At 45.5% G+C, this 17283-nt stretch overlaps 1 protein-coding gene across 6 annotated transcripts in view; it reads left to right on the top strand.

Annotated features, from left to right (window-relative positions):
• Nucleotides 1-17283, top strand: part of LOC136828451 (nuclear transcription factor Y subunit gamma-like) — a 338180-nt gene that overhangs the window by 131491 nt on the left and 189406 nt on the right. For all 6 annotated transcript variants that reach the window (XR_010850046.1, XM_067086522.1, XM_067086526.1 and 3 more), the window contains one exon: nt 3445-3630. Coding sequence is in view for 5 of the 6 variants with exons in the window: in XM_067086522.1 (XP_066942623.1) it covers nt 3445-3630 (186 nt within the window). In the remaining variant the exon portion in view is untranslated. The remainder of the gene's footprint in view (nt 1-3444; nt 3631-17283) is intronic.

Here is a 17283-nt window from a genome sequence, read left to right as displayed (position 1 = left end):
TAGTACAGCGGACGACAGTGGAATTGATCTTTTCGCCCGCTGTTGAAGTGATAGGAACCAATGTCTGTTTGGCCAATTGGGGGCTATTAAGTAAGCTGTTCCTTTGAAGGTTAGGAGTGTGCTCAAAACCTTCGAAATCTGGGACAATGGCGGATAAAGATATATCGTCTTCCAATTGTTCCAGTCTTGTAGGAAGGCATCTCTTGCTAGTGCTTGATTGTCCAAGTTCGGAGATACATACTGTATACTGGAAGTTTGTGGTTCTCGTATGTGGCGAACAGGTCCACTTCCGGTTGTGGAAGCATGTTGGCTATTGTTTAGAAAGAGTGGTTGTCCAACATCCACTCCGTTGAGGCTGTCATTTTCCTCGATAGAGTCTGCTATTACATTGAGAAACCTTGTGAGGTGAATTGCAGACAGGTGCCACTCCTTTACTTGTGCCATCCGAAGAATGGCAAGCATTACCGTGTTGAGAGGAGGTGAACGAGATCCCGATCTCTTGATGTAGGACATTGCAGTCGTGTTGTCTAGGACCAACAGAATGTGTGTCTCTTCTGGAGGTTTGAGTTTTTTGAGAGACAAAAAGACAGCCATCAGTTCCAGGAAGTTGATATGACTTCCTCAGAGAAACTGACCACCTCCCTGCCACCTGACGATCATCCCAATGTCCTCCCCAACCTGTCAATGAGGCATCTGTGTGTATTGTAACTCTTACAGATGGAGGAGTCAGGGTGACCTGTTTCGCCAGAGATTCCTTCCGGGTCCAAGGCCGAAGTATCTCCCCGACTTTTTGATTCTTTTGGTGAGATCTGTCTCGCAGCTTTTGTCTTGCATGCGACAGCCAAAATTTGTTCATGTTTTTCAGTTGCAATCTGAGTATTGGATCTATTATGGATGCAAATTGCAGCAGACCCATCATGCGTTCTAATTGCCGTCTTGAAACTCTGGGCTGTTCTAGGAACCTTTTGAGGTCTTTCCTTATCCTGCTCTGAGTTTTGATGGGGAGAGACAACAGGCCCTGAAGAGTATCCCAACACAGTCCCAACCACTGAAAACGTCTGCTGGGTGTGAGACGGGATTTTTCCCAATTTATTAGGAAACCTTTTGACTGGAGTCTGTTGATCACTGCTCTTAAGTTTTTTAGGCATTCTTTTCTCGTGGCCCCCCAGATTAACCAGTTGTCTAGGTAAGATATTAGTTGTATTCTTTCCTTCCCGAGTTCCTGGACGACTACCGTTGCTAGTTTTGTAAAAATTCTTGGGGCAATATTTAGTCCAAAGGGCATGACTTTGAACCTGTACATCTCTTTCCCTATCCGGAACCCTAGGAAGGGGCGAAAGGGAGCGGCAATAGGGACGTGCCAGTGTGCATCTTTCAGATCTATAGAAACTGTCCAACTCCTTTTTGGAATGACTGAACGTACTTGGGCAACGGTAGTCATCTGAAACTTTTGGCAAAGAATGTACTTGTTCAATGTTTATAGGTCGAGGATCACTCTTTTTTCGGAGGAATCCTTTTTGGGAACACTGAAGAGACGTGCCTGGTGGCGAATATACGCATGTTTCTCTATGGCACCTTTTAATACGGCCTTCGGCACGTAATCTTCTAGAGAGGGGTTTGATGCTTGAAAGAACCCCTTTAAAGGCAGAGGAGGGTGGGACCATTTCCACCCCAGTCTGTTGAGAACAATGCTGTGTCCCCAAGGAGAAGACTTCCATTCCTTGTGGTGTCTTTGGAGTCGACCCCCGACCAAACAATTCCTATTGATATCCCCCTCTTCCTCTACCTTTTCCTTTGATGGGCATTCCTGGCATTGCTTTACCTTTTCCTTTGTACGATGGTTTTTGGACCTCATGAAAAGGATGTCCTTGCTTATGTGGCTGTTGCTGTACTTTTGAAGGAGGTTGTCCTTTCTGGCTACTTACCTGTTTGTGAGGAAAAGATTTGGAGGTGATTGTAGGTTTATATGATTTTTTATCAAAACGAGCCTTTTTTGAGTTGGGTAAAGGGAAATTTTGGGTTTTTTGTTTCCCAATTTCTCCTTTTCCCAGAAGAGCATACAATGTACAATTTTGTTGTCGTGCTTGCTCGTTGACTTGTGTTACCACAGAATCCTCAAACAGGTCCCTATAGAAGGGATTAGACTGTAATAAGGCAGTTACATTAGGAAGTGACTTGTTGGAGCCTTCCAATGTTTCCACAATAAACTGTAGGTCCCGTTGCTAAGTAACCAATTGGTTCTTAACCACGTAAAATAAGTCTAATCCTTCGGACCAGCCCTAGGAGAGCTGTTAATCAGCTTAGTGGTCTGGTAAAACTAAGGTATACTTAACTTTTTTACACTCTTGAAAACAGTAAGGAGCACTGACGGGTTAAGCGTATCACTTGTGCTAGAAGAGGGTAATGGAACTGGTCTTTTTGCCTGCCCAGTCGCAAACAAGATGGCAGACGCGCATGCGCAATAGTCACTTCTTGCAGTTTTGACGTAGGAAAAACTGGGTTCAGCTTTGCTGAAGATAGGGGAAAATGCCCTCTTATCTTTTGAGTCCATTATACTCTATCACGTGTCATAGTGTTTTCATTACGACACAATACCCGGCTACAAGACCAGGCTGGAAAAATATTTCTTTGATACTAGTCTAGTCACCATGGGAGCACTGGCACACCATGGGGGGTAACTCCTTTGAGGACGAGACAGCGACTACACTATCAAAAATAACTCATTAGCTTTAACCGTTTTGCTTACAGCGCGATTTGTATACAATTATATATGAAATTTTTTTTCGCACTGTCATATATTTCAATATTTATATATGATAATGATATTTTTTCTCATTTCTGATGGTTGCATACTAAACTTCAGGCAATGACAAAAAAAGGAGCCAAAAATGAATGCTTAATCTTAGAAACTGAGCGTGCTGTGATTTTTTGAAAAAAAACTTTTTTTCAAGCGCTAACTCGGCAACGCTGCCGGCATACGGCAGACACTTTTGTAAATAGAGGCTCGATGTTTAAGAGTTAATAGATCCTCTAATTTAATGTACTGTATTGTGCTGGAAGGTCCACACAGACTGTGCAAGGAGGGAACACCCAATATTGTCATTCTGATTTTATATTTTTCAGGTAATGCTGTGGTTAAAGATCATTTTCAGATAACTGTCGGTATAATTTAAATCATCAGAAGTGCAATGATTATTTAACCGAGATGTAGAGAGTAAACCAGAAATGTTAAGAGCCTAGACTGTTCATGTAAATACAGATTGAATACTATTATTTTCATTGTGTACTAGCTACTCAAGTAACTTGCTTTACCCACTCAAGAAGAAACTTAAGTCATTTACAAAAGACAGTAACTCCTGACTCTGAACATTTGGTAAACTGAGGTACTTTTTATCAAGCTTTTTATATTTTTATTTTTTATTTGTATGTAATGTTGTTTTACAGACTGACATGAGACAGCAAGAGTTACCCTTAGCACGGATCAAAAGGATAATGAAGCTAGATGAAGATGTCAAAATGATCAGTGCAGAAGCCCCAGTTTTGTTCAGCAAGGCAGCAGAGATATTCATTTCAGAATTAACTCTGAGAGCTTGGATTCACACAGAAGACAACAAAAGAAGAACTTTGCAAGTATGAATACAATTTTTACTGTTTAAAAGTTTAATATTAAAGTTTATTTTGTCCTCTTTAATCAAGTGTTATGATTTGTGTGAGGTCAGGCTGTTTGGAGAATTCATTGTAGTGATTAGGTACTGGCATTATACTCAGCTCTCAGCTATGCTGATAAATTACAGTATTTGCTGGCGTGTTAGACACACTTTTTTTTTATTTTTAAAGCACCAAAAAGCTGCCCTCTGTCCAATGCAGCCTTATTACGGATGGGATACCAATTGCCGTAGGCTAGTACATTATAGGCCTAGCCTATGGCGAGCATACTGAGTAGGTACAAAAATTGTTGCTAATAATAAAACATTGAAAAACAAGCTTAATTTCTGGGATCGACCTTTGTCGCCCAGTGAAATGTCCCATATAGCACACATTTCTAGGTATAAATATTTGCTAGATATACCAGAGAAAAAAGCTATACAGCTAATAGGATGCCAGAGTTACTACCTCTGGAGCGATCATCCTCACAGGATGTCGGTGTGTCATCTAGGAGCGAGTGGAAGCCACTACCACAGATGCTTAACCCAAATAGACCTCTCCTCTCCCAAAACCCCTGTACCTAAGGGGTGCCGTTACCGCGGTCCTTCTCCGCTTGCTACTGCTACTTCTACCCAGAACCTTCATCCTCTCATAGCACCTTTTCAAGTATACACGCGTTGTTTTTCGCATCTTAGAAGATTTTTTCTTATATTGCTCCATATAATAATGATAGTTTTAATTTTCGTTCGTTTATGATGCACACGACTATTGTTACATTTAGAATAGTGGAAAGTGAGGCCTAGCCTATCCTTTCCTTTCTGTTCTTTACGCAGGTGCATTAAAATTTTTGTTATATCATTTCAATGTTATTGTGTATTCTTTATATACCTTTAGTCTGATATGGTAGTGTCACCCATTAGCCTACCTGACCAGTTTGACACTGTCGAATCTCGGAAGGTAGGCTAAGTTGGCCCCAGTTTTCCTTCCTACCCTGGCCTTCTAGGCCTAGGTAAGATAGGTTTTCTTGGGTGGCCTTCGTTCGAGTTATGAGCGCTTGCCCGTCCTTCCTGACCAGTTTGATCCATCAAATCTCGGAAGGCTTGGTTCGGTGCTGGTGCCCCTTTCTCGTTCGTCTCACTGGCGTGACCTAGCCTACCTGGCCAGGTGTTCACTTCGGAAGGTTAGGCTAGACTATAGATATTATCTATTCCGCCTTCACGTGTTTTATCTCACTACTTATTTATCAGTCTATTGTATATTCATGGCTTCTCCCTTTGGGGCATTTTAGAGCAATGCTCATTTGCCCCTTTTTGGTTGAGATGATGCTTCGTGGAAGGTGTTTAGGCACCTGACCTGTTGTAGTTGCCATGTTTTCCCTGCCCCTACTTCTCCTCTGTCCTGCCATCCGGATCCGTTCCGGCGGCTATCGTTAGCTCGTTGTTTAGTTCCTAGTAAGGAACAATAGCTTGTGTTGGTGCCTTCCCCCCCCCTTTTCCCTTTTTATGGCAGAATGGTGGAGATACCGGGCTGAATACTTTTAGTTATATTACCTTATTTCCCGTGAACTACGTTCCGGGGAAATCAGTCCCGGAACCCTCATTCCGGCGAACTAGCTTTTACCACCACTCGGTTGTTGATTTCTGTGAGGTTGATTTAAACGGGACGCTCCGGCGTCACCGGAATTGTTCTCCGGTGCGATCGACTTCAGGCCTGGCCTCCCTGTTCTGATTGTACTGGAACGTTCCGCCGTAACCTTTTTATTTACCCCAGATCTCAACTCTGGCGTGGAAGGAAAAATTTTTAATTTAAGTCTTTACTAGATTAGTCATTCCCCACCGCCGGAAACTGTTCCGGCGTTATCACTTTTGATACTCATGTGTCAATTCCTCTTACAGGTGGTTCATTGTCAGGAGCCGGGCTGTAATGCTTATTTGCAGCAACCCTGTGGCCATGTAGCATGCAGATCTCATGCCAGCTGCGCAGTCGAGGTGGAGGATCATCTCGTCTGGCATCCCGATGGTTGTGATGTATGCTACTCCCTTTACCAAGACGTGATTGATGATTCGGTACGTTAACCTTTTGGCATACTCTTATGAATATTTCAAACAGGTCTGAAGTGCATCTCCTATAACGAAAGAATTTACACGTCAATTCCCTATATTGACATTATATCCTGTTTCAGGTCCCTCGGTCCCGCCAAGCCTCATCTCTTGCTACCCTGAAGATCTGGGTCGGGGGCTTCGGTCGCAACGTTGGTCAGGGACGCCCCTATGTGCTAGCAGAGGACATATGTAACATCCTTTATCCCATGGCCAGGTCCTCTGCAGCAGTAGCTCCCGGTGGCGGAGAGCCTGATTAACAGGATTAGGATCGAGACCCAAGTCCCGCCAGAAGAACAGCAAGAACTGTGCGAGGAAGTGGCCGAGGAAGTGGCCAACATCAACATCCACGTTGAACCAATGGCCATCGATCCGGAGGAGGAAGGTAGGGATGTAAGTGAGGCAGGTAGAAATAAACATTCAGTTTCTTTCAGCTCTCCTGCGTCTTCGTCTTCCTCCTTCCAAGGCTTCTCTAAAGTCTCCACCCTTGGGGCCTGTTCGGGGCCGGTGATCCCCAAGGTGAAGTCCTTGGAGAAGACGAAGACATTACCAAAATTGTCAAAACCCCCGAAGCTCCCGACCATGTCGAGTTCCGCCAGGTTGTCGTTGGCCCCTAAACCTTCGACTTCCTCTCAGAAGGCTGCTCCCCCTTCTAAGGGGTTGAGACCCAGGGCGGGCAAATCTAAGAAACCTGATTTTGACCCTGAGGCCTTCGCAGATATCCTCATGAAGAAGATATTTGCCAAGGTAGACTCACAATTTGCGACGATGTCTCGAGATCTCGCCTTGAGTCTAGAGTCATCTGGAAAATATGGAAGGCCAGAAAGCTGGTTTATTACCAGCCAAAGTTTGAAACCTGTTTCATTTCTCATAAGAGTCTCCATAATCTCTGAAAATTTAGTAAATACTGAATATTGCTCTACGAAAAAATCCCTGAATTACAGAATTTTCTGCGATTTATTGAAAAATACGTTCCACAGAAAAATTCACAAATAACTGAAGCCGCGAATACTAATCTGTAATATACATAACAAAAATATGACTCCCTTCTTATCCTTGTTTTTTGATAGCATAGTCGCGTGTTTCGTCCTCCATGGTGACCAAACTAATATCAGAGAATTCTCTTCTAGTTTGTCTTTTTGGCCAGGTATTGTGTCGTAATGATTAACATTATAACATGTGATGGAGTATATATACAGTAGTAAACCCCCTGTATTTGCAGGGGATGCATACTGCACCCTCCCCCCAGGAATAGCTAAAATCTGTGAATACTTAAAACCCCTCTAAAAACACTTAGAACTGCCTATTTTGATAGTTTAAACACAAATAATACTCTAAAAATGCTTATACATGAGTATTTTAATAGTTTTAGTACATTTAGTCATGAAAATTATATGAAAATACAGTAATTAGTGAATATTTCTCAGTGAAAAATACCGCAAATGGATGAATTTTCCACGAACAATGGGTAGATACATTCCACAGAGAAATCCGCTAATATGTGAGTCCACAAATAGTAAGACTGCGAATGGGGAGGTTTTCTGTAAGGGGCTCAAGATAAGAGGGCACTTTCCCTTATCTTCAGCGAAGCTGAACCCAGTTTTTCCAATGTCAAAAGAACCTCCAGGCCGTTAAAAGACCAAGGAGCCATTATCTCTCTTTGGTCTATAGCGAATGGTTCACGTTGTTACCAGTGCTCTGAAAAAACTGACTTTTTTTCTCCATTTTCATTATTGAGGAGTTCTCCTACCTGCCAGGCCAGCACTCTGAGGTGTGCTTCTAGAAACATCTGTTTAAGAAGCGGGCAAAACCGCCAACCATGATATGCCGACTTACGAGCGCCACAATATTTCACCTTACAAAACTTCTTAGTAAGGCCCTACCTGTTACAATTATAACAACGCCCTTGGGATCCTGAACCTGCAGAAGTTTTATCATCCTCTGTCTTGGCACATAATCTCATCATTGTGGAGTCAGGATTACTCTGTGTATGATGCTTCGGAATAGCCCAGAAGATTTCTTCAACCCATCTATAAAGGAGCTATCTACCGTAGGACATTTGGACAAGTGCTTACGAACCTGAGAGAACAGTAAATCCTCATCTGACCCCCTCTCTATTTCCTTGTCAAAACTATTTGTGATAGCATCAGGGACATCATTCAGGATCTACGCATACTGCAGTAACTTCTCACGCTCCTCTATCGTCATAGAGCCTCTATTTACCCAACCAGAATTTCTGAACCTCTTCGAAAAATCCCTCGTAGCATCAAAGCATCTGGCACTAAATGTAACCAGCAAATTATGGCCTTTATGGACCTTGATAAGAGCTCTGAGATCTCAAACTACATCGCCAGCTCCATCTGTTCCGTATGACGCTCTCAAAAAATCCTTAAGATCGTCCCAGGTCCTACACTTCAAAAAGTGATGACTCTGGCAACATTGTCTGATATCCCCTTTATCTAAACTAAGGAAGCCTTTTGCTTCATTGAAAGCTACACCATCCGTTATTTTCTTGGCAACCAAGAAATTTGTAACCCCCTCTGTAAAAATTTCGATGGGGAACTGGAAGAATGCCATCAACCAGCCCTGGAAATAGGCGAACCCTGGCGTTTATGGATGTAAATTTGTGCAACATTGTTACTTTTTCCTTATCTTCACTAGCCTCCGCCATATTATCAGAACAGATAACTCTCCAAGTTCGAAAAGCACGCCCAGATCTCAACTTCATATAACTCCCCCCCCCACAAAAAAAAAGAAAGGACAAAAGGAGAGGAAAAAAATAGTAAAAAATTCACTAGACTCCCAACACTAATGCAAATGCTAGCCATTAAAAAAAATTCTAAATGCCAAATGCGAACGATGGAGAAATACCTTTACTTTAGTCCACCCACACAAAGAAAACGGGTTTGCAGAAAACGGGAAAGCAGCAGGACAACTGCTGTAACACGCACTCGATGACGTCACAGATTGTGACTGCCCGATAAAAGTCGCAGCATAATCAAAAAAGGGATTTTGACAAAGGAAAAATCTATTTCTGAGGAAGGTCCCGTGTCACCCGGTGAAATTCCATTACAGCACGAATTTCTAGGTATAAAATGCTAGATATACCAGAGAAAAAGAGCTTTCAGGAAAGCTGGGGTTACTACCCCCAGTCGAGCGTCTTCTAGGAAGACGTCGGTATAAGGAAGGGTGAGTGAAATACCACTACCACGGAAACCTTCTCGAAAGATCTCCTTATCAAAACCCCGGAACAGAGCGGTGAGCCGTTACAGCCCCCACACACAACACCCGCCAGGACGGCGACACCAGCGCCACCTACCTCATTCCATGCTAGCACTAACCCCAGACTTGGCATGTGCAAAAGAAAAGGGGTGGGGGAGCCATAGGTGAGTCAGGGAGGGTCACCGGGTGACACGGGACCTTCCTCAGAAATAGATTTTTCCTTTGTCAAAATCCCTTTTCTGAGTTCAGTCCCGTGTCAGCCGGTGAAATAGTGACAGAGAATCATGCCAAGGCTGCATACTAGGAAAAGGAAACTGGGTAATCTGAAGAAAAAAACATAAATCACAAAAGCAGTTTAATGAGGGAATCTCTTACATGTGAGAAAAACACTAAACCTAGGGTACATCAAAGACTTAAGACTAGAAAGACAAGGGGAGGTCCCCGGCATGACAGGGAAGGGTTCCCCAAAATCACTTAACGTCGTTAAAGAACAAAATTACACGAAATTGGATAGGTACAATGGTGTACACAACGCAAATGGTATATACAATCTTAAAACTACACACGCAAACTTAAGTTAAACACATAAGAGATCAACCAAACCGTAATTAAAACATACAGTGTATATACAGATACCTGGGGTACATGGTGCAAATAAAAACTGCCCAGTACCCCACAAGAAAACATTATGGTAACATGTCAGATTACAGTTTCCACTCAACAAAGACAAAATACATCAATATGAGGAGCAAGGCAGTGAGGCATAATCAACCAAGAGGACAAGCAGAGAAGCAAATGAGGCAGGCGGGCGGGGGGGGAAAGGAGGAAAATGATATGATTGGTTAAGGTGGGAGATGACACTTCCCACAGCTATGGTAGAAAATTTCAGGGCTTGGCGTTTTTAGATAGTGGCGTTTAAACACTAGGGGTGATTTCAACCCGTATATTTAGTCAACTCTGAGAAATCCATATTATGAAAGTAATTAATGGAAGTAGCAACTGCTCGAATATCATGAACCTTAGGAACTGAATCTGGGTTGGCTTGTTTAATAAAATATAGAATTTGTTGTCTTATACCATTCAGTGATAGGGTACCACCTTTCTCCCTGATAAAAAGAGGACCCGACTTACTCTGTGGAGTTCTTAAAAGGTAAGATTTAAGTGTATGAACTGGACATAAAGACTGGTCTTGTTGAAGGGGCACCACCTTCCAAGGAGACCACCTGTCTTGTGGGTCTTCGTTTTTGGCTAAGAATTTAGGATCAGGGGAAAGGAGGACCTCTCCGGAAGGGAGGAAGTTCACAAAATGATCACCCCTAGTGAGAGCTGACAGCTCTGAGATTCTAGCACCTGAGGCCAAGCTAATCAGAAATAAGGTTTTTCTTAACAGATCCTGATAAGAGCATTGAAAGTTATCTATCTCTGATGCTAACTTAAGGACGTCATTGAGAAACCACGTAATGGAATGTGGGCGTGTTACGGGCCTCAGACGAGCGCATGCTCTGGGAATGGATGAAAAATAGGAGTCTGTAAGGTCGATTTTAAAGCCGTACAGGAATACTTTCTTTAGGGCTGACTTGGTTGTGGTAATAGTGGCTGGAGCAAGGCCTTTCTCAAACAGTGATCTAAAGAAAGAGACTCCAAAATTAGTCGTCATAACCTTGGCTTCAGATGCTTTTAGGAAGGAGGCTAATTTTTTGACTGCTGAGTCATACTGTCTAAGAGTAGAATCTCTTTTATCTGACTCAAGAAATAGAGTGTTGACAGGGTCAATGTTTGCTCCTTTTTGGGCTGCGAATTTTATAAAGTCCATAAAGCTAGGGCATTCTGAATTCTTGAGGAAGCTGACACAGTCTTGGTTTGTACTGTCTGGGTCAGTATGGGCTTGGGAATCCGAAGACTCCGCAGTCCCAGTTCCTGAAGAAGAGGGAACCAATTGCTCTTCGGCCAGTAGGGGGCTACTAGGGCCAGTTGACCTTTGAATGTCCTGAGTTTGTGTAATACTTTCAACAGTAAATTTATTGGAGGGAATAGGTAAATTTTCTCCCATTTGTTCCAATCTATTATCATTGCATCCGTGGCGTATGCCTGAGGGTCCAGGTTGGGGGCCACATAACAGGGGAGCTTGAAGTTGCTTTCTGTCGCGAACAGATCCACTTGGAGACCCGGAACCTGGCGGCAAATCCATTCGAAAGATTCCGTGTCCAGGGACCACTCCGTCTCCAACGGAGTCATCCTGGACAGGGAGTCCGCCACCACGTTCCGTACCCCCGCAAGGTGGGTGGCTGACAGGTGCCAGCCGTGCTTGTTCGCCAGGGAGAAGATGGCAACCATTACTTGGTTTACTCGACCTGATTTGGAGCCGCCCCTATTGATGCAATGAACTACCACTGCGCTGTCCAATACCAACCTGATATGAATCCGGTTGGGGGGGCGGATTTTCTTTAAAGTCAGAAAGACTGCCATAGCTTCCAGGGTGTTTATATGGAACTGTTGAAACATTGTGGACCAAGTTCCCTGTACTTTTTGTTTTGGGGAATATCCCCCCCAGCCGCTTAGGGAAGCGTCTGTATGGACAACTAATGCCGGAGGGGGAAACTGAAGCGGAACTGACTTGGAGAGGCCCTTGACAGAGGTCCAAGGCCGCAGTCTTGTTTTCAAGATTCGAGGGATGGAGGAGACCTTGTCTCTGAGCTTGACATTGGCTCGACTCCGCCACACTCTGTTTATGTCTTTGAGTTTCGCTTTTAAGAGCAGGTCTGTCACTGAGGCAAATTGAAGGGACCCAAGGACCCTTTCTTGTGATCGGCGGGATGCCGATTGATTTTTGAGAAACTTTCTGGTGAGAGATGCTATCTCCTTTCTCTTGGGAGGTGGGAGGGATAACGTGTGAGCAGACAAATCCCACTGCAGGCCCAGCCACTGAAACCGGGACTCCGGAGTCAGGCGGGACTTTTGTCTGTTCAGTTGAAAACCTAACGATTCTAGGAAGTTGATGACTATGGTCGTAGCCTTCTGACACTCCAGAACTGTTGGTGCCCAAATTATCCAATCGTCCAGGTATGCTGCTAGGGATATCCCTCGGGACCGGAGTTGTTGAACTACCGTGTCCGCCAGCTTGGTGAATACCCTGGGCGCAATGTTTAGGCCGAAGGGCATGACCTTGAAGGAGTAGGCTTGATTCCCGAGTCTGAAACCAAGGAACTGAGAGAAGTTCCGCGCAATCGGGACGTGATAGTAAGCGTCTGAAAGATCGATGGAGGTGGTGACGGCTCCACGCGGAAGTAGAGTCCGTACCTGAGCTATTGTAAGCATGCGAAATTTGTCGCATTTTATGTAGAGATTTAGACGCGACAGATCCAGGATCACTCTTTGCTGATCTGAGTCTTTTTTGGGAACTGTGAATAACCTGTCTTGAAATTTTAGGTGCCTTACTTTCTTTATTGCTCGTTTGTTGAGCAATTCTGCCACATAATCCCTTTAGGATTGATGAGGGTGGTTGGTAAAACTTGTTCGGAGGAGGAGGTTCCTTGATCCAACTCCAACCCAGGCCTTTGGACACTATACTGTGTGCCCAAGGGCTGAAGGTCCATTGGTCCCTGAACCAATAGAGGCGACCGCCTACCTGTGTTTTCTCAGTGGGAGGGAGTGGGTTTGTTCCCTTTACCATGTCCAGGTTTTCCCCTTGGGGTGGTGTTCGCCTTCCCTCTGTGAAAGGACCTGCCTCTTCCCCCCCTTGCGATTCTGTTAAGGCCGTGAAAGTAACCCCGGCCCTCATATGTGGGATTGTAAGCTGGTGAAGTAACATACGAGGGCGCAGCAAGGGAATGAGCTGGTTGGACCAGCACATATTGTTGGGGAGAGCTTTTGAGGTGGAGGACTGTGTCTACCGAGACTGGGACGGCTTGAACTACCGCCTGCTGGTGGGGCCTTTATGCCTCCTAAAACGTTTGCCTCCTTCGATCTGGGGACCGCCAGATTCAGGGTCTTGCGTTTATAGGCAGGGATGCCCCAACGAGAGCGCAGACTCTGGTTGGCCCTTGTAGCCTCTGACATAACGTTCGTAACCTCTTCTTCTGGGAAGAGGTTAGGTCCCCAGATCGAGCTTTTCTTTATGAGCCTGTTAGGCTCGTGGACGGATAGAAGCGCATTTGCAAAGATGAACTTCCTACATTCCAGTCTGGCCATGATGAAATCAAACAGGTCAGACTGAAAGCCAGCTAACAGGGATTTAGCTAAGACCTGGAAAAAGGGTTCGTCCGCGCAGGAGACGGCAGTGGCTTCTGTGAGGCAGACGGAGTTCAGGGACCGGGCTAGCTTAGTCCGGGCATCAAACTCCGCTTTTAGCAAAGATTCCGGCAGCTTGGGGAGTTCTTCACTAAACTGTGAGGAAGCACAGAGGGGGTCCAATTTCCCGACCGTGAAGGTGGACGGAGCCTCCATCCAGAACTCATTCACTTGCCGGGAAAACCAGGGAGGTGGGGTCTGTTTCCCTTAGCTGTGGTAACGGATTACCGTCAAAGCACGCCGGGCCGTAGCCAGGCGACTTTGTTTCAAGCAGGGAGTCGGTAAGTTGTCTCCCAGGGCAAACATAGTGAAGCTGCCCTTGAAGGGAGTCAACTTTGTGTTGTCTGCCTGCCACTCCGTCAGAGTGCGCAGGAGAGACGACTGAGCTTGGTCCCTGGGGATGATGACAGTCTCCCTGGGGACCTTATCCGAACGTATCCAAGCTTCCTCAGTCAATCTTACGAAACCTGGATATGGGGGCAAAAGATCGGCGGGGAAGAACTCCAACTCCTCCAACCGTCTCGTACCAAGACCTTCAATGGTTAGTTTGCCATCATGTTGGATGGCCCGGAGAGTGAAACGCCAAGGGTTGCCGAGGATCGAAAGGCGGGAGTTCCGCCGTATCAGGAATGACATACTGGGGTTCAGCTGGGGGTGGGTTCTTCATTCCCGCCAGCATGTTGTCATAAGCGGCAAACTTCTCCGAGACCTTACTGTCGTATGTGGCAAACTTTTCGGACATCTGATTGAATTTGTCATTAAAGTCCTCGGAGAACCTTTGGAACATCTCTTTCGCAAAGGTCTCCGCGTCAAAGGCAGGTTGGCGAGGAGGGCTTGATCTTGATGCCCTCTTACTCGCGCCTTTGCCGGAGGAACCAGACTTGCTCCCGGAGGCTACAGGTGCTGAGACCTTAGCCTCGACGGGGGAAAGGCGATGCTTTCTTGGAGGACGAGGACTTATAGCCCTTCGCCTTCCATGAAGTCTTCAACTTCAACTTGGGGATAGCTGATGGAGCCCTATCACCCAAGGAGGAAGACTTCCCAAAACCTGAAAAAGAGGACAATGAAGAAGCTGGGGAATCGAAAAGGGCGCCCGCCCCCACTACCTCACTTACCTCGCTACTTACCCCCAGGTCCTGTTCAATAGCCATCGGTTCGAGGTCTAAGTTCAAGGCGGCGACGTCCTCTGAGACTTCTGAATAAAGAATATCCACTTGGGGTGGCTGGGTCTCATCCCGGATCTGCTGGATGATGGGGTAGCAAGATCTTCTGGCACTGCGGCCGCCACCCGTGCGCGGGGTAGAGCAGGTCCTCAACCTGGCGTCGAGGCGTAGGGCTTCCCCGACGGAACATTCCTTCCAAACCCAGCCACCCAGGCCCGGAGAGATTCCAAGGCCGACTTCTTAGAGGACTCGTCCGCCTGAAAGAAAGCCAAGAATTAGCTAAAGGTGAAAAAACAGTCCGGAAACCACATAAACAAAATTCAAAATGAGGAGCACAAAACGGAGGAAGAATGTCACTTACCGACTCATCCTGGATGGTTTTGCACAAGGCGAAACAAACCTCACAACCATCGGGTGCCAGACTACCAGGTCGTCCAGTTGGACCGCACAACCAGCGTGGGTCCGCACACTACGTGACCGTAAGGCTGTTGCAGTGACGCAGTACACGGCTCCTCACAGCGAACAGTCTGTAAGTGGAAAACGAACATGAACCTACCACACCTAAGCAATTTAAGGCTGGAAAGGCCGGGAATTTCAACTGCAGCCGGAATACTCCGGTGGAGAAGAAATACCTTTTAATAAACTAGGCCAATAAGCTCTAAAATACACCAGAGTGGCAAGTAAGGTTACCAGACCCGGAACACTCCGGGAATGGAAGGAGTGAGACAACAGGAACTCGCTAACCATAAGGGATTGCCTGTAAAATAACGGCGGAACCCCAGGTATAGGAACCGGACTCATGTATAAAACTAAGGAGAGTACTCCGAAGATAACAAACATATGTATATTTAAATACTTATATCATAAGAACAAAAACTAGTGATGGTAAACGGAATTACTCCGGAGACCAGAGGGATTCGCTCCCCTTATATAAATAAGTAAAACTTTCTTCACTATTACCCCGCCAGAGAAACAAGGTGGGTCAGATGCTCGTAACTTTAACGTAAACCGGAGCAAAAACAATAACCCAGCCGAGTAGCCCGACGGGGCGGGAGGAAAGTGGGATAAAGTGTTCGAACACGTTCGAGCTACGGGTGAACGAATCACTAAACCAAACACAGCGATGCGAGGGACAGGATGGGAGGGAGCGAATCCCTCTACCAAATAGAGAAGTCCCTGAACTCGGAGAAAACGCTATTTAGCGTCACCCGCACGAGTAGAGCAAGGCTGGAGGGGGGAGGAATGGGTGGAGTAGGGGAAAAAAGGTAGGCTACGAACAGAAAACGGGGGAAAACTATGACCCGCTCAACTGCACTACACCACTCCAAGAATGAACTGGAACTGTGATAGGAGGGTGGCCTACTACAAGGAAAGGGGAGCGACCAAGCCTCGATGCCCGACTCCTGCCTAGGCACAGCCTAATAGGGACCTAACCTAACATAGGTTAGAAAAAGGGGGCAGAAGTACGGAGGGGAGGGAGAACCAACAAGGAGAGAAATTTTGTGCCGAGAAACAACCGGGAACGAGGAGAGGGGGCAAGAAGGAAAATAGCCTAGAGGAGACACATCCAAAGAACTCTATTCCTCCCTAAGGGAAGGAAGAGAACTAAGGGGCTCACTCTGCCCACCAAAAACGACCCCGGAGGAAACAGCAACAAAATTTTCTCAACCTGATGGACTCCACACCCGAGGGCAAGGGGATGGAAGCAAAAACCTACTCCACACAAAAAAACCATCACACCAAAATATGAAATAAAAATGTGCTCAATAGGGTGCGTAGCCTACCCCGAGGCAACGGTTAGATCTAAGGCTGCCGCTACCACGAGGAGGTAAACATAAAACAATAATGAACTAAAAGAGCACCATCGCCAAGAAAAAATTAAAAATAGCCTAATACAGACTAAAAATAAAAGGAACCCAACCTGGAGGGGGAACCTGGACGGGCATCACCCTCACAAGGGCCTATAGGCTAATATATTTAGAAGTGCTAAATTAACAAAAGGGGGGTGCCACCGCAGGAAACCCGCCAGGAGGAGAACCAGGGGCAAAAAATAAATATAACTATAACGACAATGAGACTACTCCAACAGCAGGAAACTGATGGGGTCGCCTCGTGGTCGACATGGCTGGCGGGGGACGCCGTGGCGTCATACTAAGATCTCAAAATAAATATATAAAATGAGACCAAAACAGCCAAATAACAAACGAAAAAACCCCTATAACATAGTACTTAACTTGGAGATAGTAAAGCTGCTCGATAACATGATGAAAATAGGGAAAATTCCAAAAAAAAGGCACGAGCACACAAAACCAAAGATGATTATCACGTGCTAGAAAATGGAATGAGGTAGGTGGCGCTGGTGTCGCCGTCCTGGCGGGTGTTGAGTGTGGGGCTGTAACGGCTCACCGCTCTGTTCTGGGGGTTTTGATAAGGAGAGATCTTTCGAGTAGGTTTCCGTGGTAGTGGTATTTCACTCACCCTTCCTTATACCGACGTCTTCCTTGAAGACGCTCGACTGGGGGTAGTAACCCCAGCTTTCCTGAAAGCTCTATTTCTCTGGTATATCTAGCATTTTATACCTAGAAATTCGTGCTGTAATGGAATTTCACTGGCTGACACAGGACTGAACTCAGAAAACAATATTCCACCCATGCCCCCTTAACCAGTATGTTCACTTCAAATCTGACACTAAAATTACCAATAAAAAAAAATAATAATACTTATGTGCACCCCTGCTAGACAGCCACGGTGCGAAATCCTTCTATGAAAGAAAAAGAGGGGGAGAGAGAAGAAAAACACTTTCGCATTTTCATGTGTTTTGCCATATGCAAACAGTCAAGATATCGCAATTAAACACACTGCACACA

Source organism: Macrobrachium rosenbergii, chromosome 42, assembly GCF_040412425.1.
Source record: "Macrobrachium rosenbergii isolate ZJJX-2024 chromosome 42, ASM4041242v1, whole genome shotgun sequence".
Lineage (NCBI taxonomy): Eukaryota > Metazoa > Arthropoda > Malacostraca > Decapoda > Palaemonidae > Macrobrachium > Macrobrachium rosenbergii.
Note: the sequence above shows the minus strand (reverse complement) of the source record. Positions and strands in the feature narration are given on the sequence as shown.